Source organism: Petaurus breviceps, unplaced genomic scaffold (assembly GCF_028583685.1).
Source record: "Petaurus breviceps papuanus isolate PSGF00001 unplaced genomic scaffold, PetGlider_PUasm1.0 558, whole genome shotgun sequence".
In the NCBI taxonomy this organism is placed as follows: Eukaryota; Metazoa; Chordata; class Mammalia; order Diprotodontia; family Petauridae; genus Petaurus; species Petaurus breviceps.
The window spans coordinates 4,080,096-4,103,913 of record NW_027186376.1 but is presented as its reverse complement, the minus strand read 5'-3'; the positions used below and the strand labels follow the sequence as shown (position 1 = coordinate 4,103,913).

Below are 23,818 nucleotides of genomic sequence, written 5' to 3'. Positions count from 1 at the left end.
TCTCTGTCTCTGTCTCTGTCTCTCTGTCTCTCTCTGTCTCTCTCTCTGTCTCTGTCTCTGTCTCTCTCTCTCTGTCTCTGTCTCTGTCTCTCTGTCTCTCTCTCTCTCTGTCTCTGTCTCTCTCTTGTCTCTGTTTCTGTGTCTCTCTCTGTCTCTACTCCTTCCCCCAGCTCTCTTGGGCCTTCAGGAGACTCATCTGGAGATTCCTCTACAAGAGGTGTGCCCCCAGTGGATGGAAGTGGGGAGGGAGATAACGGACCAATCTAGCTCCTCATTTCACTGGCTGTCTCCTTAGGGACCTGACTCAGTGGCGTCTGGTGGTTGGTGCATGGGAGGTACAGTGGGCAGCAGCCGCCACCCTTGGCCCCCTTGAGCAGGAGCGGAAGGCAGTCCATATTCTGCTTCACGAGCAGTACAACTCTTGGACTGAAAACAATGACATCGCGCTGGTAGAGATGAATGAGCCTGTCCACTGTGGCTACCTGGTGCAGATTGCTTGCCTACCCCGCCCTTCAGAAGATCCAGTCAAGGACCCAGAGCCCTGGATCATTGCTGGCTGGGGGTACAAAGAGGAGAATGGTGAGCCAGAGACGGGGCTTTGGGAGGATCATGGGGAATGGTTCTAGAGGTCACTTGGAACATTAAGTCGAAAGCGTTATGGGGTTATCGTAGCTATAGGGGATATATCAGAGGCAAGGGTCATGGAGGGGTCGTCAAAGGCATCTTAACGAATCAGGGCACATCATGTAAGATTCTGGTCGTCATGTGGGCATCACTGGAAGAGGATCATGGGTAACGGGAGAGCACAGTCTTCATAAAGACACCCAGGGAATCACGAGGGGATCACAAAGGTGTCATAGGATTACATATTACAATGCCAAGGGTCCCACTCATGCAATCTTTGAGCCTTCTGGGTAAGGGGCAGCTGCCCTGGTAAACTTTTCTCGTGGATTCAGGGATGTCATTCACCCTTCTTCTATTTACTCTTTCTTTCAAGGGCACCATTTTTCTGTAAAGACATTGACCTGAGATATTCTTTATCCAACTAATTCTTTGGACTTTCCTTTAAGATAAACATCACCAGTCTGAGCTCTAAATATTTACTACTAGGTCAAAGGGGGTGTATTAAAGGTCATCTCAGTGCCTGGTTCACAATCTGCCCTTCTCCCCTATGTCAATCCCTTGATCATTTATATTGATGCTTCTCAAAGCCCCATCACATCCCATTCCTTAATCTCCTTACCTCCCATGACCTATACCTTGTTTACACTTCTGAAGTATTTCCACATAGGTGGTTGCACCCTTGATTGCCAGCATCATAAATGTTCTGCTTCCATGATGGAGAACTCTGATATTGGGACTTCTGGGTCATGTGATTAACAGTCTGGAAAGATATTTTCTCTTATCTCCTTGACCTCTTAACTATCTTAAAAACAAATTATGTGCCAAAGATAAAGTAACATCAGCTGTTTCCATGACTTAGGACACCTAGAATCCAAAAGAAGGCTAAAAAAACCTGATGCCTACCCTGATCTAACTCAGGACCCCTCTTCTCTTTCCTACTAAGGTACTAGCAGTGAAGCTACACTATATAACCCCAGGATATAGCACACAGTCTTGCAACAAAACTTAACCCCATATCGCAGTCTCCTTCCCTCTCTTCAGTGCTGTGGAGATCTCAGCTTTAGGCTAATAGCCATCCCTCTGGGGCAGAAGTGCTCTGTGACAAAAGCTTTCTGGGGTTACAGAGCCAGCGCCATGATGGACAATGGTATAAGCTGCAAACTATTTCTGCAGGAGAGCCAGAAACAGAAGGAAAGGGAAAGGATGAATATCGACTTGAAATATAGCTCAACACCTCACCCCACTTTACCCTTCCTCTCAGAGCCTAGAAGATCCAGACTGTAGAAACCAACCTTATCATACTAGTGCAGCAGCTTTCTGAACTGCTGATGCCAAGATAGGTAACTGAGGAACAGAAGGAAGGGGACAAAACACTGGATCATATGTGTGTGTGTGTGTGTGTGTATGTGTGTGTGTGTGTGTGTGTGTGTGTGTGTGTGTGTGTGTACTCTGTGTGAGGGAAAGAGCTCAGCATATAGATGGGACCAGTTCTGTCCCCCCAAAAGTCACTTGTGGCAAAGACCTAGCCTGGTGAGCCATGAATTACCCAGTGTGGGAGGATGAGATGCTTTGAAATTCAGGTCCCAAAGAAATCACAATTAGAGAGGAAGGAGTTAGAAAGTGAGCAATAGGAGAAAATAAGGAGAAAAACCATGAAATTACCAACTATCTCAGGAAGAAGAAAATTCAAAGACCTCAAACATATTCAGATAAATCAACAAGGAAAATATTGACAGTAGAAAGAAATTTGGCTTATAAATTTAATAAACAAATTCAGCCATCTATGAATAAATACTGTCAAACAAAGGAAAATGATCTGACACCCAGAGAGAGAGGACCTTGGGGAACTTGAGGAGAATATAGAATCACGACATACTGTTAATAAATAGTTTAAAAGAGAAGTGGGAATTATGAAACCAGAATTTATGGTCTGCACAGCAAAAATAAGGGGCAGAGTAGAAAAAGCAGAACCTGAAACAGCCAATCTTAGCAAAGAAACAAAAGAGAGAACAGTAGGTTGGAACTGCAAATACAGAGAAGTGAAGGACAACCTAGAGAACAGAAGCAAAAAAAAGCATTAAAAGAAAATAGGCTCACTATTCATACAAATAAGACATACTGATTACAAAGATAGGCTATAGAAAGAGAACTTAGGGATCATACGCCTCCCAGAAAAATATGATAGGACAAAACTCTCCCCCCCCCAATTTTTAACATTTTTATTTAGAGTTTTGAGTTTCAAATGTTATCCTTCCCTCCCTCTGTCCCCTTCTCCTTCCCTGAGATGGTAAGCAATAAGACATAGGTTATACATGTGCAATTATGTAAAACATTTTCATATTAGTTATTTTGTACAAGAAGACTCAAATAGAAGACAAAAATGAAAGAAAGGGAAAAGTAGCCTGTATTTACTCAATATTAGGTCTTTCTCTGGCGGCAGGCAGTATGCTTCATCATTAGTCCTTTGGGATTGTCTTGGATCATTGTGCTACTGAGAAGAGCTAAGTCATTCACAGTTCTTCACTGAACAATATTGGTATTACCATGTTCTCCTGGTTCTGTTCACTTCACATTGCATCAATTCATGTAAGTCTTTAAAGGTTTTTCTGAAAACATCCTGATTGTCATTTCTTATAACACAATAATATTCCTTTACAGTTATATACCACAGCTTGTTTAGCCATTTCCCAATTTGTGGGACATCTTTTTGATTTCCGGTTCTTAGCCACCACAAAAGAACTACTATAAATATTTTGAAGACAAAAACTATTAACACCATCATATAGGAAAATAATAGAAGAAAAGTGTGTATTACTTCTGGACATAAAAAGCGAAACACCAATTCCAAGAATTCACAGATTGCCACTAGAAAAAACCCAAGACTGAAAACTTCAAGACACATAGTGGTTAAATTTAACAATTCAATTCAAAAACAACAAATTCTGCAAGCAGTCAGGAGAAAGACATTCAAATATGAAGGAAAGGAAATTTAATTCAAGCCTTCTGTATCCATCAGAAAACACAGGAAGGAATGGAATGCAAAATGCAGACTGAGATGATTTACCTAAAAACACCAGCTTAACCATAAATGAGAAAAGATGGGCATTCAATAATAAAAAGACAATTGAAATAGTCTTAGACCCCCCCCCCCAACCTAAAGAACTTATTTGCTTCTTGAATATCCCAGACAACAGAAATGCAAAAGGGATGAATGAATGAATGTAGCACCCAAGGACAACAACAGAGTGTCTGCAGAGAGACCTGTAAGAAATTCCTTTTTAAAAGTACACAAGGAGACTGAGACAAAGGCAGAAGTCAGATGGAGGTAGTAGTGAAGAGTCTGGGTCATCATGGACAGAAGTTTGCAATACCCTATCTATGGACGAATGAATATTTTTGTGGAACTACATTATAAAATTTCAATTCAATTAAATCCATTAAACATGTATTAAGTACTTACTACATTCTGGGTACTATGCTAAGTGCTGGGGATACAACTAAGAAAAAGAAAGTCCCTGCCCTCATGGAGCTTACAATATAATGGGAAAGACAACACACAAAAAGAAGGTGGAAAGTGGCGGTAGCACACCAGGGGGATACTCAGTGTGGGGATATCACGTTCTGTGGAGTTCAAACCAATTAGAGATACAGCTGGATAGTGGAGAGCGATATGGAAAGTCTGAATTCTCCCCCCCTATAAAGAAAAGCTTTGAGAAAGTGAATGAAAGGGGAGAGGGGAGCAAGGGGGTAGAGGGCAATGTACGATGTTTGTGAGTCAGATTTAGAGTTAACAATGAGGTGGCCCCTGTAGTCTCAGGAAAAGAAGCATATGCAGGGGAGTGAGTGATGAGGTGGGAAGAACTAAAAAAAGGTGGGAGGCCTTTGGTAATGGGAGGGCATTCCATTAATGAATGCTTTTATGAGTGGAGATGTCCTATGGAGGGAGGTGGAGATCTTGTGTAGAATAAGGTTTAGAGGATTTGGTGCTTGTTCTACTTGGGGTGGAGAAAGTTGGAACTCCTAGGGGCAACTAGGGTGTGGAAGAATGGGAAAGCATGAACACAGGGAGGAAATACTGAGGTGAATGGAGTAACTAGGAAGAGGGTATAGATCAGTAGGATGCTGCATAATCAGGAATGTGTATACATGTGGGGAGATTCCTATCAATGGGCAATGCCTCTTCTGTTGCTCACAGGAATTGACTTTGTTCTGGGAATGATGCAAATAGAAAAGAAGAATCCACAGAGTAAGCTCTGCAAGGCACCAGCAGAAACTGCCCAATGGGGAGAGTCTAGAATATAGACCTTGAAAGTTTTGATTCCGCTAGGAATACAGAGAATAGCTAATTCTAGGGAGCATGAATTGGAGAAGAAGAGTAGACAGCAAGGATGGATAATGAAGAGAGTGGGACAAACCCTTTCTGAGAAGGGGCACAAAAATGAAATTTTAAAAATTAATGAGCAGGACAAGTTGAAGAGGAAGAGAGGAAGGGGGAATCTATTTGGCTGAGAAGGAAAAAAAAAGGGAGAATAGTGAAATGACCAGATAAAACAAGGAAAGAAAAAGGATCTAATAAAAAGAAACCCAAAGGGAAAGGGATAGTTAGTAGGAGGGGATTAGAGGTAAGACATTGGGAACAGGGCCACCTTAAAAAAGAATAAGCTAAAGTAATTAAAGGAAACCTAGTACTGTTTTTACAACAGAAGAGGGAAAAATCATAATTTGAAAAAAAGCTCCAATGTTAGAGATGAATGAAGAAAAATACAAAAACAATTCTCATAATTTTAAATGAGAATGGATTAAATAATCCAATAAAATGAAAAAGAGTGACAGATTGGATAAGAAAACAAAACCCTGCAATCAGTTGCTTATAAGAATCACATTAGAAAAACACAGACATTCACAAACTAAAATTGAGGAGATGGAAAAAATATTTACTATCCATAAAATGAATAAAAAAAACTAGAGTCACAATTATATTATCTGACAAAGCAAAAACAAATATCCAAAATACAAAAAGGGATAAAGAAACTACATTATGCTGAAAGGAATCACAGACAGCATACCAGTATCAGTAATAAACTTTAATGTTCTAACCACCTTAGTGTATAAATTCATAAAGAAAACATTAATTGAGATACAAGAAAACATAAATAGTAGCACAATAGTGACAAGAAGCTTCAATATTCTTCTCTCCATGTTGGATAAGTCTAACAGAAAAACAAAATGGAAAATAGGAAACTAAATAAATTGCTAGAGAAAATAGAGTTTCTCTAGTTTATGGCAACATCTAAATATGAAAACAAAAGAAAATATATATTTTTCTGCATCACATAGGACTTTTACAAAAATCGGCTGTGTATTAGGGCAAAGAGATATTGCAAACAAATTTAAAAAGACAGATAGTTTAACAATCTTTTCTAGACCACGATGCAATAAAAAATGATAATTTGTTCAGGGCACAAAGATGAAAGACAAAAAGCCCAAATGGAGATTTAACAACATGGGTGAATTAAAGAACAAATCATAGAAACAATTAATGATTATGTGAAGGAAAATGATAATGATAAAACAACATGCCAAAATTTCTGGGATGAAGCTAAAGCAGTACCCCAAGGGAAAAATAATATCCATGCAAGGATACACTTACAAAATAGAAAAGAAGAGGATTAGTGAACTGAATATATATTTGAAAATTAGAAAGCCAACAACTAAGCACTTTTAAATTAAGCACAAAGGAAGACATTTTAAAATTAGAGAAGAAATAGATAAATTGCAAACAAGAAATATAAATGGCAAAACTAAAAGCTAGTTCTTTGAAAAGACTAATAAAATAGATAAACCTTTAGTTAATCAGATTAAAGAAGAAGGGGGCAGAAAATCAAATCAATAGAAGAACAAATTAGTAAGCTGAAATCAAATAAAAATGAGAAATAAAAGGGATAATTGGATCATATTACACACCGTTTTATGCACAGAATAAAAAAGGAATAAATTAAAAAATATAAAAAGTCAAATGATCAGAGCATCAGATAGAGATCTTAAGTGACCCAATGTCAGGAAAGGAAATAGATCTAGCCGCAAAAGAATTAACCAAAATAAAAACACCTGGTCTTGATGGATTCATGTGAGAATTCTATTAAACTGATAAAAAATTATTAGTACCAATGGTTCACAAATTATTCTGAAAACTTGAGAAGAAAGCATCCTACTAGAATCCATTTATGAGCCAAATATAATTCTCATACCTAAACCAGGGAAGGGTAGAACACAGACAGAAAGCTGTAGGCCAATTTCATTATTGAATATTGACTCAAAAATTTTAAATAAAATTTTATCAAACAGATCATAATGATTTATCCAAAAAAATCATTCATTATGACCTAGTGGAATTTATAGTATGGATGTGTGGATAGTTCAACATTAGGAAAACATTCAACATGATTAATCATTAAAAACCAAAACACCTAAAACCACATGATCATCTCAATATATAAAGAAAAGACTTTTGGACAAAGTGCAGCACTCTTTTATGCTAAAAACTTTACAAAACACAGGGGAAACCTTTTTTTAAAGCATCACAATAACCATCTATCTAAAACCACAAGCAAGCATCATGTTCGATGGGGATACACTAGACCCTTTTTCAGTAAAAACAAGGCGTGACTGAAAGATGTAGAAAAAGAGAATATTCTGTGGTGTCTATTTCTTCTTGATTGAAAAAAAGGTTGATAGCAGAACTAGGCATGTCCCTAAAGTCTCTCATTAAATAGAATGTATTGAATGTATATCTTAAAATCATAAAAAATTCTATGTCACATTTTACCTTAGAGATACATTTTGTCAATGATACATTAAGCATCAGCCTCAAAGGAGGTGTATACACACTTTTGTGTGTATATATACACGTGTGTGTATATACATATGTGCATATATACACTCATGCACATATACACACATAAGGCTCTCTCTCAGTAAGACATTTACATAAGGCCCTTACCAGCATTATTAAGCATGCCCAGTGCAGAGCGCCAAAAGAATAATGACTCTCTAAAGTTGAGGTTTATCCAAATGCTGCTCTTTATAGAGTTGTGATATCCCACGTTTAAGGAGGGCACAATATCTATTCAAACCATCGCTCACAAAATCCCACCAATGCTTAGAAAGTCCTGATGTACAGCAAGGCCATCCTTCTGTCTGCAGTGTGGCTCAAAGGGAGACAGAATAGATATCTCTAGCCTCTCCTCCCTCCACCTTTCTCTAAAGGAGAAATTCATTCATGTGGGGAGGGGAAGCAGGAGGTCAGGGCCAGAGGCAGCCCACCTTGCCCTACATCTGCTCCCTCAAACATTGTCTGTCTGGGGGATATTACTGGGTTCAATCTAAATTCGAATCACTTTGTTATTTTAGGGGTCAGAGGACCCCGAGCTCTAAATCCAAGGCTTGACCCTTTTCCCTTGGTGGAAATTCCACAATGAACATAAATAGAGAATAGCAAAAAAGCTATTTATCCAAATCATGGAAAAACAGAAATCATAGAAGGCACACATGGGAGAATGCATAACAGACTGCACAAAGTGATGGAGCTCTCCCACTGGGAGGGACATAACTCAGATCAACCAAGAGAAGAAGTCCTAGATCTTTCAAGGGGAAAGTCCTTGAAGTCTTTAGAATCCCAAGCTGGAGATGGGGACATGATGGAGACTGCCTGCTATTGCTCTCATATCTTCCCAGACTCTTCTTTCTTCAGTAACTGGAAGTGGGCTTGGCTTTTCCTGTCTTTATTCTTGAAGCTGGAGGCCAGAAGGGCTTAGAGTGACTCGAGGCTTGAAGAGTCCCAAAGAGAGCAGCCAATGCTTTGGTTTCTTTCCCGATACCTGTTCCTCTGTGGCTGTCCCTCTGTAATGAAGTTTTCCTTCTCTCCATCTCTGTTATCTAAAGGCTACCTGTGCTGCTGCTGGGCAGTCTTACTGAGAGAGCTCAGCTGCTCTCTGCTCCCACCTACTGGTCTTTGGCGATTATCACCAACTACTTTCTTCTACCACCTGCTGGACTGAAGTTGCTAGGCAGCCTTTTCCTGAGGGGAGAAAGCCAAGGTCTTTAAGTCATAGTTTATTAGGGTATTGCAACCCCATACAACCCGGTAGTCAACAAAAGCCAGAAGAAGCCCTCAGGCTAAGATTAAATCTGTTTATGCAGCTTTTTCTCCCGTTCTTGTTAGATTGAGGTTCCCAGATCCCAATTTTCTATCTGATTTAGGATTAGAAAATTCCTTTCACATTCTGTCAAAACTTGGCATCACTGGGTTTCATTCTTTTTTGCACCCTATAACTGGAGGACTTCATTTAGCACTGGAAAGAATCTTGGTGGAATTTGGGTGGTGGGATTATTTTCAACTTCAACAATATCCTGATGACCATGCAAATTGATAAAGGTCTAGGTGGACCTAGTGGGGTCCTTACTCAATACCTTCTGACCCAGTTGCCATGTGCTACATTCCTGCCTTTGTTATACCTTCTCAGGAGCAGCACAATGGCTGGCTTCCCCAGACATATTACCCAATTATCAATTCATCAACAAGGATATATTACGTGTCCCCTGCTTACTAGGCATTGTTCAATACTGGAGACACCAAGACTTACAAGTAAGAGAGTCCACACTTTTTTCAATGTGCTTTAATTTGATCAGGGACATAACTAGAACTTCTACCAGCTTATAACTTCAGCTGGATAGGTAGCTTGTAGAGTTACTTCATCAATAGAGGTATCTTGGACAGGCCAGCCAGACAAGCAATGAGGTAAGTCCAGGATACCCTTGGAGTAGATTGTTCTGCATCCTGGGAAATTGTTCGGCACTTTCTTTTGATTTTAAATATATATTTTTATTGATATCTTTTTTTTTTTTGCTTTTTGGAGGGCAATTGGGGTTGTGACTTGCCCAAGGTCACATGGCTACTTTTTGTGTTAAGTGTCTGATGTCGGATTTCAACTCCAGTCCTCCTGACTCCAGGGCCGGTGCTCTATTCACTGCATCACCTAACCATCCCCGATATCTTTTATTTTGACACAACTTCTTTTTCAAATCTCTTCCCTTACCCTTCCTGGGGAACCATCATATAAAGTAAAGATGAAAAAAGAGGAAGATGAAGGGGAAAATAAGCAAAACCAATTAATACCTAAAAATTTGAAAATGAGGCAATGTTTCACAGTCATGGATTCCTCTCCCTTCTCCCCCAGCCCCAACTAATTCTGGTGTCTTCTCATATCTTTTCTTTGAAACCAAGATTGTTCATTGTAATTAATTTTCAACTATTTTGTAATTGTAGTTTTTGTATATGTTCTTTTCCTGACTCTGTTTACTTAATTCTGCATCAATTCACGTAAAATTTTCCATATCTAAGAAGTGTGTATGCGTATGTGTAGTGTGTTTTGCCCATGTAGGTTATGTGTACCCACATGGGTTATTCTAAATGTGACTTGTAGGGAGGCAAGACTGGGCATCTCTAGAACCTCTTTCCCCCACTCTTCTCCAAGGGAGAGGAGACTTTGATTTTGGTTGGTGAAACAGGATGTTGGGGCCAGATACTGGTCATGCTGCTTTCCTCAAAGAGAGGGTATATTCGGCTATATTTCTATGTGTCTTCTCTCTTAAATGCTGTTAACCTAGGGGAAATTGTTTTTAGGTCCAAACTATGCTCCTGATCACTATCCCTTAATGGGGAAGAAATATCTCCAAAGTTTCTGTCTTACTCACTCTCCCACCAAATGTCATTTTCACAATGAACACACATAGCAAATAACAAATAAAGTCCAAGTCATAGCAAAATAGGAATTAGAGAGAGTACACATAGGACAATATTTACCAGATAGTCCAGAATGAATGAACTCTCCCACTGGGAGTGAGATGGCTCAGCTCAACCAAGAAAGAGAGTCTCAGATCTCACCCAAGGGGAAATTCCTTGAAGTCTCTAGTGTAGTGAGCTACAGATAGGGATATGATGAAGGTTTTTACTGCACATTAGCTGCTTCCTGGAGACTTTGTCTCTTCAGAATCCAGAATGGTATGTTCTTTTCCTCAAGGTAGGAAGCCACAAGACCAAGATCTTTCTTCTTGCACATGTTTCTCCATAGCTTTCATCTTAGTCAATTCATAAACAACAGTAATATTTCATAACATTCATGGCTAAGTTTGTTTGGCTATTTCCTGTTCAATTGGGGAATTTGGTTTCCAATTATTTTATTTCTAATTCTTCGCTATTATGAAACAAATGCTGTTGTGTATGGGGGCTTCCTTTTTTTCAATAGCTTCCTTGGGAGATAAATTTAGCAATGTAATCTCAGGGGCAAAGGCATAGACTTTTTAGGGAAAGGTGATGAGCATTTATTAAGCACCTACTATTTGCCAGGCACTGTGATAAATACGTTGACAAATATTACCTCATTAGCTTTTAATCACTTTATTTGCATAATTCCCAATTGCTTTCTAAATTTGTTGGAGTAATTTACAGTTCTAACATCAGTGTATTTGGGGCTTTCAATGATACCAAGGTGTCACAAAGGACCTTACTGAACTCCATATTTTCCCACTGATGCACCATACCTGCAAAGTCTTCCTAATTAGAGTTATAGGTGACACTATGCAGCTCTCAGAAGGCTACAGCATCCTTCAACACTGAAGCACCAACTGTCTTTTGGACAGCTCCAGCAGGATGTCCTGCAGGCATCACGAACTTAACAGGTCCCGCACAGATGCATCATCCTTCCCCCCAAACCTAGCACTTTGCCAAGCTGCTTTATTACTGAGAAGATTCCACTGTTCTCTAGGTCACCCAGGCTGAAGCCTCAAAGTCATCCTCCCCTCCTCATTCTCACTCCTCTCATAACTCTAATGTCTTGAAGAACTTTCTTGTTTCCTCTTTCACAGCAGCTTTCATCTACATTCCCTTTTCTCCACGTAGACAGCTGCCATCCTTGGACCCTCATTGCTTCTTAATTGGTTTATTGTAATAGCAATTCTCTTCCCACTCCATCTGTCCTTTACTCAGCTGCTGAGGTGATTTTCCTAAGATTTCTCCTCCCCCTGCCCAGGGTCACACAGCTTGTAAGTTTCAAGTGTCTAAGACCAGATTTGAACTCAAGTCCTGACTCCAGGGCTGGTGCTCTAATCACTCTGCCACCCAGCTGCCCCTACTTCTAAGATCCCATAATAATCCTTCTGATTGACATTTAAACCTTTCCACAAACAGGTCCCTTCTTACCTCCCCAGTCTTCATTCCCCCTGCTCTTCTCTCTCACTATGATGAAGTTACATTAGTATGTTGGAAGTTCCTCAAAGAGTTCATCTTTTATCAGTTTTCACTGCCTTTGTACTAGCTGCCCCCATGCCCCAATGCTCTATGTACCCCTTCACCTCTAACTGTTTTCTTCCTGTTTCCCTCAATTCTTACCTTTCTCAGGAATTCTTCCCCAGGCATGCCTACCCTCTCCCCATCCTCTACCCCTGATGCTAGTTCCTTCCCCTCTGAGATTACTTTCCATCTGCTGTATGTATTTATGTATGTACATATGTCTGCATGCATATGGGCAGCTAGGTGATACAGTAAAGTCAGAAAGACTTCAAATCCAGCTTCAGACACTTACTAGCTGTGTGACTCTAAGCAAGTCACTTTACCCTGTTTGCCTCAGTTTCCTCATCTTGTAAAATAATCTGGAGAATAAAATGGCAAACCACTTCAGTATCATTGCCAAGGAAACCTCAAATGGGTCCATGGAGAATTGGACATGACTGAAACAGCCAAACAACAAATGTATATGTGTGTAACTATTTATCTCTTGTTTCCCTCTCCTCTCCGTATCCATAAAAATGTGATTTCTTTGAAATCAGGGCTTTTGTCTTCCTTTGTAGCCTTCAGCACTTGGCAAATGCTGGGCATCTCTAGTGAGGGCTTAATAAATGTTTGCTGACTGTCCAAGTAATACTGATGTGTGCATGAGACTCACCTCACCAAGGACTTGGAGGATGGTAAAAGGGCTTGGGCTGGTTATGAAGTGAGAGGGCCAGGAGCAAATGGATATTCTGGCCCTGGTACCCACATGAGATGAGAAGCATCAGGGGAGGAGGAGACAAGATGGCTGAATAAAAGCATGAACTTGACATGAACTCCCACACCAATCACTTCCAATACATGTAAAAAATGACTCTAAGCAAATTTTAGAGCTACAGAACTCACAAAGTGACAGAGAGAAACAAATCTCCCACTGAAGGCAGCCTAGCAGGCCTACAGGAAGGGTCTATCACACTGGGCTGGGAGCTGAGCACAGTCCCCCATGAGCCTCGAGGTTCTGGCCCCAGGGTAACCCCAACCATCTGCAGCTGGCAGCTGTAGCAGACTTCAGGAGAGTGAATCACCAGCAGCTGTGGCAGTTTCCAGAGTTCTCAACCCACAAACTCCAAAGAGAAAGTAAAATGTCAGTGGGGATCTGTCTTGGAACAGGGGGACAGAAGAGAGCGTCTGACCCTGTCCCTGAGGCGAGAAGTGGCAGAAATGTGGCAGCTGCAGCTTCTGTGGCATGGCTGCCTCCAGATCTCCTGGCCTGCAGATTGTAGTGGGACCAAGTAGCCATTCAGAGGGTCATCGCTCTTGCTTTGACTTGCTTGGATCTGGATCGCGGTCTTGGGTGGTGGTCCCGGGGTGTGTGGCCAGTGGGCCAGAGCTTGTGGGGGCTGTAGAGAGGGTACCCTCCTAATAGCTCGGGCAGCTGCAAAAACCCCAGCAATCTGGGACACAGCTCTCTCCACTCTGGAAGCAGAGTTCTTCCTGGCAAAGACCTCAAAAGTCAAGTAATTGACTGGCAAGATGGGCAAGCAGAGGAAGCGCAATCAGACTATAGATTCATTTATTGGGGACAAAAAGGATCAAAGCACGGAGTGGGAGGAAGACAATGAAGTCAGAACTCCTGCATCAAAAGCTCCCAAGAAAAATATGAACTGGTTACAGGCCATGGAGGAGCTCAAGAAGGATTTTGAAAATCAAGTAAGACAAGTGGAGGAAAAATTGGGAAAAGAAACAAGAATGATGCAAGAAAATAATGAAAAGAGAGTCAACAGTCTGCCAAAGCAGACCCCCAAAATACTGAAGACAATAACACCTTCAAAATAGCTTAACTCAAATGGCAAAAGAGGCCTAAAAAGCCAATGAGGAGAAGAATGCCCTGAAAAGCCAAATTTGCCAGATGGAAAAGGAATTTCAAAAACTCACTGAAGAGAATAATTTCTTCAAAATTAGATTGCAGCAAATGGAAGCTAATGATTTTATGAGAAACCAAGATACTATAAAACACATCTAAACAAATGACAAAATAGAAGGCAATGTGAAATATCTCATTGGAAAAACCACTGGCTTGGAAAATAGATTTAGGAGAGATAATTTAAAAATTATTGGACTACCTGAAAGCCATGATATAAAAAAGGAACCTAGACACCATCTTTCAAGAAATTCTCAAGGAAATACCCTGGTATACTAGACCCAGAGGGAAAAATAGAAATCTAAAGACTTCACCAATCACCTCTTTAAAAAAAGATCCCAGAAAGAAAACTCCTAGGGATATTATAGCCAAATTCCATAGTTCCCAGGTCCAGGAGAAAATACTGCAAGCAGTCAGGAAGAAACAATTTGAGTATTGTAGAAACACAATCAGGATGACACAAGACCTAGCAGCTTCTACATTAATGTATTGAAAGACTTGGATTATGATATTCTGGAGGTCAAAGGAGCTAGGATTAAAACCAAGAATCACCTACACAGCAAAACTTAGTATAATGCTTCAGGTAAAAATATGGTCATTCAGTGAAATAGAGGGTTTTCAAGAATTCTTGATGAAAAAACCAGAACTGAACAGAAAATTTGACTTTCAAACACAAGCACCAAGAGAAGCATGAGAAGGTAAACAGGAAAAAGAAATCATAATGAATTTATCAAAGTTGAACTATTTATATTTCTACATGGAAGAGTGATAATTGTAACTCATAAGACTTCTTAGTGTGAGGATATGTAGCGGCAAGCATCCCAAGCGTCCTCAGGGTTTGCTGCCAACACAGGTTCTTAGATCTGCTTTGTTAAAGGAAAGCAACTCAAAATGGGTTAACAAGCTTATTTTAATCAGTCAAACATATATTGTTTACCTCGTTCAGGGGAAAAAGGTCAGCATCCTAAACTTCAAAGTATACAGGCAGAATTATCAAGACAGAAACAGATCAAGTAGACAGCTTTCCAAACTGCCCAACCATTACATCCATACCAAATCAACATCTGGGTTTCAACATCTGGGTTTTTCAAAACCGGGGGGCTCTGGACAAAGGCTTCCCAGAATCCAGATCAAATCACAGAACACTTCTCAAAGTGAACCCCCAAAACAAAGCTACACATTAGGGCTTATATAGCCTTCTCCTGGCTCAGAGTATGTAACAACCTTTTGGACCCACTGGCCAATCAAAAAGTATCAACTGAAAAACAAGCCTCCCACCCCAGGCTCCAGGTGTACTTTATCTTAGGGGCAGGGAAGATCTTTATATTTGCATTTCCATTACAGGATAGTTGAAGTGAATATATATATATATATAGGAGGGTGTATGTGTGTATAAATATACATGTGAGTGTGTCCATATGTATGCACATGTATACATAGACAGAGGGCAGAGGATGATATCTAAAAAATAAAGAGGTGAGAGAGGAATATATTGAGAGAAGGAGAAAGGGAGAGATAGATTAGGGTAAATTATCTCATAAAAGAGGCAAGAGAAAACTATTACAATGGAATTGAAGAGCAGGAAGGTGAAAGGGAATAAGACAACTTTACTCTCATTGAATTTGGCCTAAGAAGGGGATAACATACACACTCAATTGGGTATCTTACCTTACAGGAAAATAGGGGGGAAGAGGGTAAGAGGGGGGATGATAGAAGGGAGGGTAGATTGGGGGAAAGGGTAGTTAGAAGCAAACACTTTTGAAAAGCAACAGAGTCAAAGGAGAAAATAGAATAAGTGGGGGGAGGTACAGGATGGAGGGAAATAAAGTTATTAGTCTTTCACAATATAATTACTATGGAAATATTTTTCATAACTACACATATACAACCTATATTGAATTGCTTATCTTCCCAGTGAGGGTGGGAAGCGAGGGAAGAAGGGAAAAAATCTGGAACTCAAAGTTTTAAAAACAAATGTTTTTAAAAGTTGTTTTTTACATGCAACTTGGAAATAAGATATACAGGTACTGGGGTATAGAAATCCTTCTTGCCCTACTAGAAAGTTGGGGGGTGGTGGTGGGGGAAGATATAAGAGAGAGCAGATTGGAGGAAGGGGTTTTGGGGTGAGGTGTAGGGGAAAAAATTAAAAGCATCAGACGGAGGCTTACAGTGTATTGAGTGTATTGCCCATGGAGGATGCACTGAGACATGGGCTAGAGGTGCATGGTTGGATGAGCAAGCTAGGATGGGCTATCATTTACTCTGATGGCTATGACATCCACCTGGATGTTATCACAGATCTACTGAAGTGTGAAGGAGGCTGCTGATGTCCCTCGATGGCTAGAGCTTTGACTTGGGCCAGTGTTGAGGGGGAGAATGATCTCCTGCTGATTTGGCCTTCATCTTAAAGCCGTATCAATTTTAATTTTGTTTTTGTCAATAGGAAATGTCTTAGGTCTTTCTTAGAAACTGCCTCTCAGGAAATCTTTCAAGATATTGTCTGAGTGGAGTCCTATTTAGTACAAAGGACCAGCTGCTGTAAAATCAAATCCCCATCCTTATTTTCTGTTTACAGTACACAGGAGCAGAGAATGCTTTAGGATAACCACCCCCAGTCCTCCCTGGCTGCCTCCCTCTCCATGGTTCCGTCCTTTTGTGAATAATGGTGCTTGTTTCACTAGAATTACAGGATTTTTGTAATATGTGGATTACGCAAACTAAGCTCATGGCTTGCAATGTCTTACTCCCCACTGGTTTATCCTCTCACTTCTAAAGCATTTTGTGTAAATCTTTAATCAGAATATTAGGGATGAATAAAGTAGGTAACATTAATCTACCCAGTGCACCAAATAGCAATAAAGACACAGTCTTCCAAAGGGCCACTAAATCTCTGCATGACCTAAAGGGATGATACCTCTTGGTCTTCCTGTCCTGATCTCACACAAGGTCAAGGACCTTTATTGGCCCATGAGGCAGGGAACTGTTTACTGGAGGCTTTGTGGAGTACTTCATCTCTTGAGGTATGGTGTCTACCAGGAGGCTCTCAGTACCTAGAATGAGGGAGGGGGCAAAGCTAGGAAGTGCAGAGGGAGGTGTGCATAGGACTGGGGCAGAGTCAGGGCAGGATCAGACAGGAGTCTGAGGAGAGGGACAGGCCAGGGGCAAGTGTAGGGTGGGTAGGGGACATTGATTATTCTTGATGCTATACTTAGAGGACTAGACTCATTCTTTGAGATTCTTCCGATGGTATTTTCTCTCACTTCAGTCTCTTCTATGTGGGCCTGACAGAGTCATTCAGGGAATGAGTTCCCTGTGTTGCCACACCAGTCCTGTCAGACACCTTTCCTTCTTCTGACACACTGGTATATTGATACCAGTAATTGGTTTCAAACTGTAACCTGAAATCCTCTGCCTTAGTGTGTGTGTGTGGGGGGGGGGAGGGGGAATTGGGGTTAAGTAACTTGCCCAGGGTTACACAGCTTATAAGTGTCAAGTGTCTGAGGCAGGATTTGATCTCCGGTCCTCCAGACTCCAGGACCCATGCTGTATTCATTACACCTCTTAGTTGCCACACCCTGGATTTTCTCATTGCCTTAGGGTCCTTTTCTTTTTAATATTTCTCCATTCTGTCCAATAACCCTGAGAGCAGAGACAGGAGTTCCTCCAGGCCATTTAACTTCTTTCCAATAAAAGAACTGGGTTTGGTGTGTCCAGAGGACAAGGAGGATTGTGGGGCTAGACAGGGAGGTCAGGGGCTCTCCCCAGCTGCCCAGGTGCCCAGAGTGCCTGATGCCATCTTCCTGGCCACATTCCATACACTTTTGTAAAAGTGGGGTTGATGAGGGGGCGATAGGTGTTACAGGGGCTTCAATGACCAGAGTCCCTGCTGTGCAGTCTGGGAAGAATTTGCAAGGCCCAAGCAATCTTTCGAGTCAGGATTGTAAAAGTTTATTGTTATGCTTTACAGCAGGCAAGAGCTCTTAGGGAACCTGCAAACTTAAAGAAGTCATGGGTATAGTTTATAAAGAGTTACAATAGTAAATCAGATGCCAATTATGCTAACTAGGTGAGTAAGGGTGGGATTAGGGAGGAGTTAAGGAGTGGTCAGTGCTTAAAGGAACATGCACTTTTAATATCAACTTCAAAAGCATATTGTCCATAATTCACTGGGAAATAGCCCAAGGCGGGGCTACATGGAGGTGTGTTTTTAGGCTTGAAACGTCACTAAGTCAGCTAGTGGTCAGGGCTGATTGAGAAGTGCCTAGTCTGCCACCCATCAGTGTCATGTTTGACAAGATGGATATTGGGAGCCAAGGCTAATGGAGACTCAGTATGTGTATAATTGGCTAAGGAGTTAACTTACAGATAGTACATTGAAGGATTCATAGGTACAGCTGGCTAGGGGGAGATAAACAATTCATGAATTATTGCTAGGCAGAGTGCTGGCAGGGGAAAGGGGAAGAGTTAATGCTCTGAGGCTGGGTGGGGGGGAATGTGATTTTATAAATTGGTTTTAGGGTCATGGAGAGTATAGAGAAAGGTTAGGGGAGGGTCCCAGAGTCATGAAGTCAGAGCAGATCTGGGGATCGCAAGAAGTCATAGATTTTGAAGTGGGGTGGGAATCTTTAGGGACCAGTCTGACCAGAGTTCTCTGGTTGTAGCTTCGAAGCCTGCAGCTGTTCTACAGGAAGCAGAGGTTAAGATCATTAGCTTGGAAACATGCAATGGGACTGAGTGGTACCAGGGATCCATTCACTCTAGCAACCTGTGTGCTGGCTACCCAGAGGGCAAAATCGACACTTGCCAGGTAACATTCCTCCCCTTCCCCCTCAGATGCTTATGTCCCTAAGCCCACCCAACCATGACACTGTGATCCCAGCCTGCAATTAACCAAATCTTCTGCCTAATTCTAATACGAATTTTACCCAATGAACCTTTTCTCTAGTTATTCATATAGCCCTCTGGGAGGGCTGTGGGGAAGTTACCCTGTATACCTCTTCTCTCATGAGGACCAACTAGTAACCACAGACCCTCTTCTTCTCTATAAGCTCACACCTGGACATCTCTCCCCAGACCCAGGAGATGAGGTCTTCCGGCTCCTTTATTCCATGCTTAGTACCTCCCCTTGCCATGTAGATCACTTCCTGAATGCCTTTCGATTTCTCCAATCCCCAATTAACACTCAGGATCTTGTCTGTGCACGCTCGTGCTGAGGGGTGAGTACCCTGATGATTTAGGGCACATGTGTCCTGATGAAGCAGTGACTGTGTGTCCTAAGAGCACTGTGAATGTCCTTAGAGGATAGTGACCTTGAGAGCTGAGAGGACCATGTACATGTTGGGCAGGGAGCAGGAACCATGGGTCCCTGTAACAAGGACTGTGACAATGTTTCCTTTCTGTGTAGGGGGACAGTGGTGGGCCACTTATGTGCAAGGACAGAAGCAGTAACACCTTTGTGGTGACTGGCATCACCAGCTGGGGCACAGGCTGTGGCCGGGTGAAGCGACCGGGTGTCTACACATCCACAGAGAGCTTTCTGGAGTGGATCATGTCCAAGATTGGAGTCAATGCTGTGCTTGACGACATGCCTTCACCAGTCAAGAACCCCACATTAATGTCTCGTAGAGGGAGACCAGGGAGGAGGGTGGCTCCCAAGAGTGGGATTTCTTTCATTCGAGCAAAATGGAGCCCCTTCCTCCCTTGACCTTTCTCCTTCTGTCCCTCACCCCCACGGGGGCAGGACTGTGGCCCTGTCACACACAGGAGTTTCCGACCTTACCTTTCATATGGGCACATTTCTATTGGGGATGCTTAAGCTTTCTCAGGGTCATTTTCTCTCCTGGTCTTTCAGCTTCCAACCTCATTGGCTCTATTTCTTTATCCTATGTAGGAAAGGACAAACCCAGTTCTCTGTCCAGTATGTTTTTGTCATTTTCCCTTATTGGCTGCCATTTTTCCTAATCTTGTCCATAAATGGGTGTCCTCCATGGCAAAAAGAGGAATCTCTGGCCAAGGCTTGGCAAAGTCCCGTGACCCTCCAAACCAGAACCCTTCATCCCACTTCTACTTTTTAGTCCTTTGACAAATTTCCACAGTAGGATTGCTATGCTTATGTTGACTTATGCCATCTGTACCTTTAAGGCCAATATATTTCTCAGGTGTGAGAGGAATCAAGGAATATACTGCCTGAGACTGTATACTACTAATATGCTAATAGTTCAAATCAGGCTGTTTACTGGGCAAAGTGTACATGCAGGGATACACACAGATTTTGCCACAGAGTTGCCTCCAGAGGGCCAGATTCCACAACTCTAGAATAGGTAGGGCTCTAGAATAGGTACCTAGTTTACCAACTGGGAGATACATAGACTATGTGAGACCAGTGTCTCTTAGCTGAAGGTGAGTATGCTGTTGGACTTTTTGTACAACAACTTTCACGAATCCATACAAATGAATCAGGTCAATTCGTAGCATCAAGAAATGACCCCATATGAAACAAGAATTGTAGCATGAATAAATACTGAGGCTTGACAAATCATCATGAGGGGAGTTGGGGAGTGCTACTATTTATAGACTGCATAAACCCAGAAGCAGGGTCAGGGTAAGGTGCAAAACAGTTCAAAGTCATATGACAACCATAGGAACAAATTGAAAATCGACAAAGTATAACCCCCAATTTGATCAGGCTCGATTCACTCCTTATTAGACTTTGAGACAACAAGACACTTTTATAAGCATCCAGGAAGAAAGATATGTCAAATACACCAATGTCATTAGCAGATTCTCCCCTCTCCCAAACTGAGAAATGATACAACAAGTTAGAACGTGATCTACTAAAGTTTAGGAGGTATAGGACACCATCCCCAAATCCTTTCCCCAGCAAAGTTAAGCATCCTTTACAAAGAAGAAAATGCAGTCGGTGAAAAGCATACATGAACTGAGAAATCTGTGCCAATAAAAATCATTCCTAAAACAGTTTTTGACACACAAAGCTAAGAAGGGAACAAGAGATGCTTTACAACTATCATTAGCTCATTTTCTCAAGGCAGTCACCATAAGGGGATTAAAAAATTCAATGTTTTGATTAACAACTGAATAATTCAGATGGGCTGCTGAGAGGAAGAGGGAGAGGAGAAGAGAGGTCTCAAATGAAGCCCAGTTATCACCTACTTGGTAAAGTTAATTTTGGGTGGTATAGCACAAGAATGAGAACAATCTCAAGGCAAATGAGAGGAAGGTAATTTCAAAGCCCTGATGCTATCTCATGTTGAGGAAGAAAGGAATATTGGTGGTAACTAATGAACCCATTTTTTTCAAACCTGAGCTAATATTATAAAATATAGGTACCATGTCTGTGTGTGCATGCGTGTGTGTGTGTGTCTTGGAAACAGGTTTTATAATTTAGAAGAAAAGTATGCCAGAGATCATCAAGTACAACTTCATTTTAAAGATGAAACTGAGGTTCACCAATGGAAAGTGACTTGGTTAGGGTCTCATGAAGGTAGTCATTGCAGAGTGGGGACTGAAATTCAAATTCTGTAACTCTTAACTTTAATGCTTTTTAGCCCCCGTTTTAAACTATATCATGCTACCACTTCAGTATTTGTGAATATAAGGGAGTGAATAGATTGTATTTCTTTTTTGGAGTAAATGAATAATTTGACAAAAAACCAGGATAATTCAATTAGCTATTATCTTGAATATATATAGTTTGAATTCACTTATTAAAAGAAAAAAATTCTCAAATGGATGAAAATAATATTTGCCTATAGGAAACACACCTAATGTAAAAAGATATTCAGAAGTATTTGAGAGCATGTATCATACGCCAACATTTCTAGATAACTGAAAGCTGCAGCCGTGGCATCAGACAAAACTGAATTCAAATTAGAAAGCATTAAGAGAGGAAAAAGTAAAAGTGCCCATTCAAGTGAGAAAATAGTCATGAAAAAGAGCGCTGAACTTGGAGTCAGAGGATTTGGTTTGGATCCTAGTTCTTGACCTTGTTATCTCTATGACTTGGGATAAATCCTTGACATCTTCTTGGTCTTAGTGTTCTTATCCATGGTGTGAAGGGATTGGATCAGATGTTCTCTTAAGTATATTTTCAGATCTAAGTCTTATAGTAAATATTAAAAATCTCTGTTCTTAGAAAAAAAATTGTTAAAATAATTAAGAAATTATTGTTATCAGATTTTAACACCTCACTAATAGAATATGAGAAATTAGATAAAGAAGAAGTTATAGAATCCAGAGATCTGAGGAAATTGGACTCAATAATATGTGGGAGGCAGAATGGGAAAAAGGAATGTTTAAAAAAATTCCCACCAAACACTCATGAAAATTGATTGTATTCTAGAGCACTAAGAAATTACAAATTAAAAAAGGCAAACATGTTACCACTACATTTTCCAGATAGAAATGCAATGAAATAAAAATAGTGATCATAGAAAATAAATAAAAACAAAGAGCTACATGGAGACTATAAATTACTTTTTTGAATAATGCTGGGATTAAAGAGGAAATGAAGCAATGAAAATTATATATACGGGCAATATAAATACAACTCATCAAAATTTACAATTGTCATCTCAGCAATTTTTAGGGACAAATTTATGTCCCAGAATGCTTATTTTAAGAAAAGAGGAGAAGATCATGAACGAAATTATAAAATGAATAAATTAATACACTAGAAGAAATGACAAAGCAAGTCATCATAAGATGTAGGAGGAAGTACTGAAATAGAAAATAAAGGAATGATTGAATTACAAGAACCAGAGGCTTTTTAAAAAGCCCAATAAAAATGATTAACCTCTAACATTTAATCAAAGGAGAGAGCAAAATCCAATGATAGAAATGATAGATAATTTTTAGAAACTAATATGCTGATATGGACCAACAATTGAGAATATTAAAAAGATAAGTATTAAAATGTATATAAATTATCTAATTTGAATAACTAAGAAATATCCTAAATAAGCCAATCACAGAATTATCAATTTAATATGGCATTAATGAATTGTTTTGTAAAGAAATATGAGAAGGTAAATTCACAAATGAATTCTATCAAACATTCAAAGAAATTATTATTCTTACGTAAATTTTTCAAAAATAGAAAAAGACAACAGCATTCTACTTAATTTGTCCGGGGCGGGGGGAGCAAATACAGTCTTGATCCCAAACCTGGCATAGATAAAGCAGAAAAAGAACAAGAGTTCAATATCACTGATAGTTTGGGGAGGGAACCACATCCGTGGCTTCGTTGGAAGAATGAACTACCAAGTATAGCTATCCAAATCCAGATCAGTACCAGTCTGGTACATTTTAGTCTTGGAGAGTTATTTTTAATGTGTACCTGCACGAAAATATAAAATAAAACACTGGCAAATAGAACAGAACAATATTTATGTAGAAGCAGGATTTATCCCAAGAATCCAAGGATGAATAAAAGGATTGCTCATTACTAAGAAAATGATCAGTTTAATTAATCAATCTTCAAGGATCCATACCTCACGGAGGGGGAATACAACTTTTCTACTACTCATTTATTTTTGTTACCAAAATTCATTGCCATGTGGCAAGCCCAATACTAAATCCCTTCTGAACTGGTCATCAGAAGACACATTATATGTCAGAACTGTGCCCAAGGCCTTTCTAGCTTCCTGGATCTGCTGGCACCTGAGAGTCTGGGATGACCCCTATACTATGAGCAGGCATCATAGTATATCATCCCTTGTGAAGCCATTCCCCTCAACTCACTTGAATTCAGATATTGGGTTCCCAGAGGGTGTCTGGATACTACTAGTCTCAGGGCTCCAGGTAGTAAGCATGAATGGATGGGTTTCTAGTATCATTAATCATGAGCCCCCTACTGGTGTGCTTCCCATTGATGATCAGCCAGTAGCCTCAGACAAGTTTTTAGCAAAGGCATTTACTAAGATGGTAATAAC

At 40.4% G+C, this 23,818-nt stretch overlaps 1 protein-coding gene across 1 annotated transcript in view; it reads left to right on the top strand.

The window, feature by feature from the left end:
• LOC138172997 (acrosin-like) overlaps nucleotides 1–19,572 on the top strand; it is a 21,261-nt gene extending 1,689 nt beyond the window's left edge. Inside the window, exons 3-5 of the mRNA XM_069102837.1 lie at nucleotides 296–579; nucleotides 18,530–18,675; nucleotides 19,273–19,572. Of these exons, the coding sequence (XP_068958938.1) occupies nucleotides 296–579; nucleotides 18,530–18,675; nucleotides 19,273–19,572 (730 nt within the window). The remainder of the gene's footprint in view (nucleotides 1–295; nucleotides 580–18,529; nucleotides 18,676–19,272) is intronic.
• The last annotated feature ends 4,246 nt before the right edge of the window (nucleotides 19,573–23,818 follow it).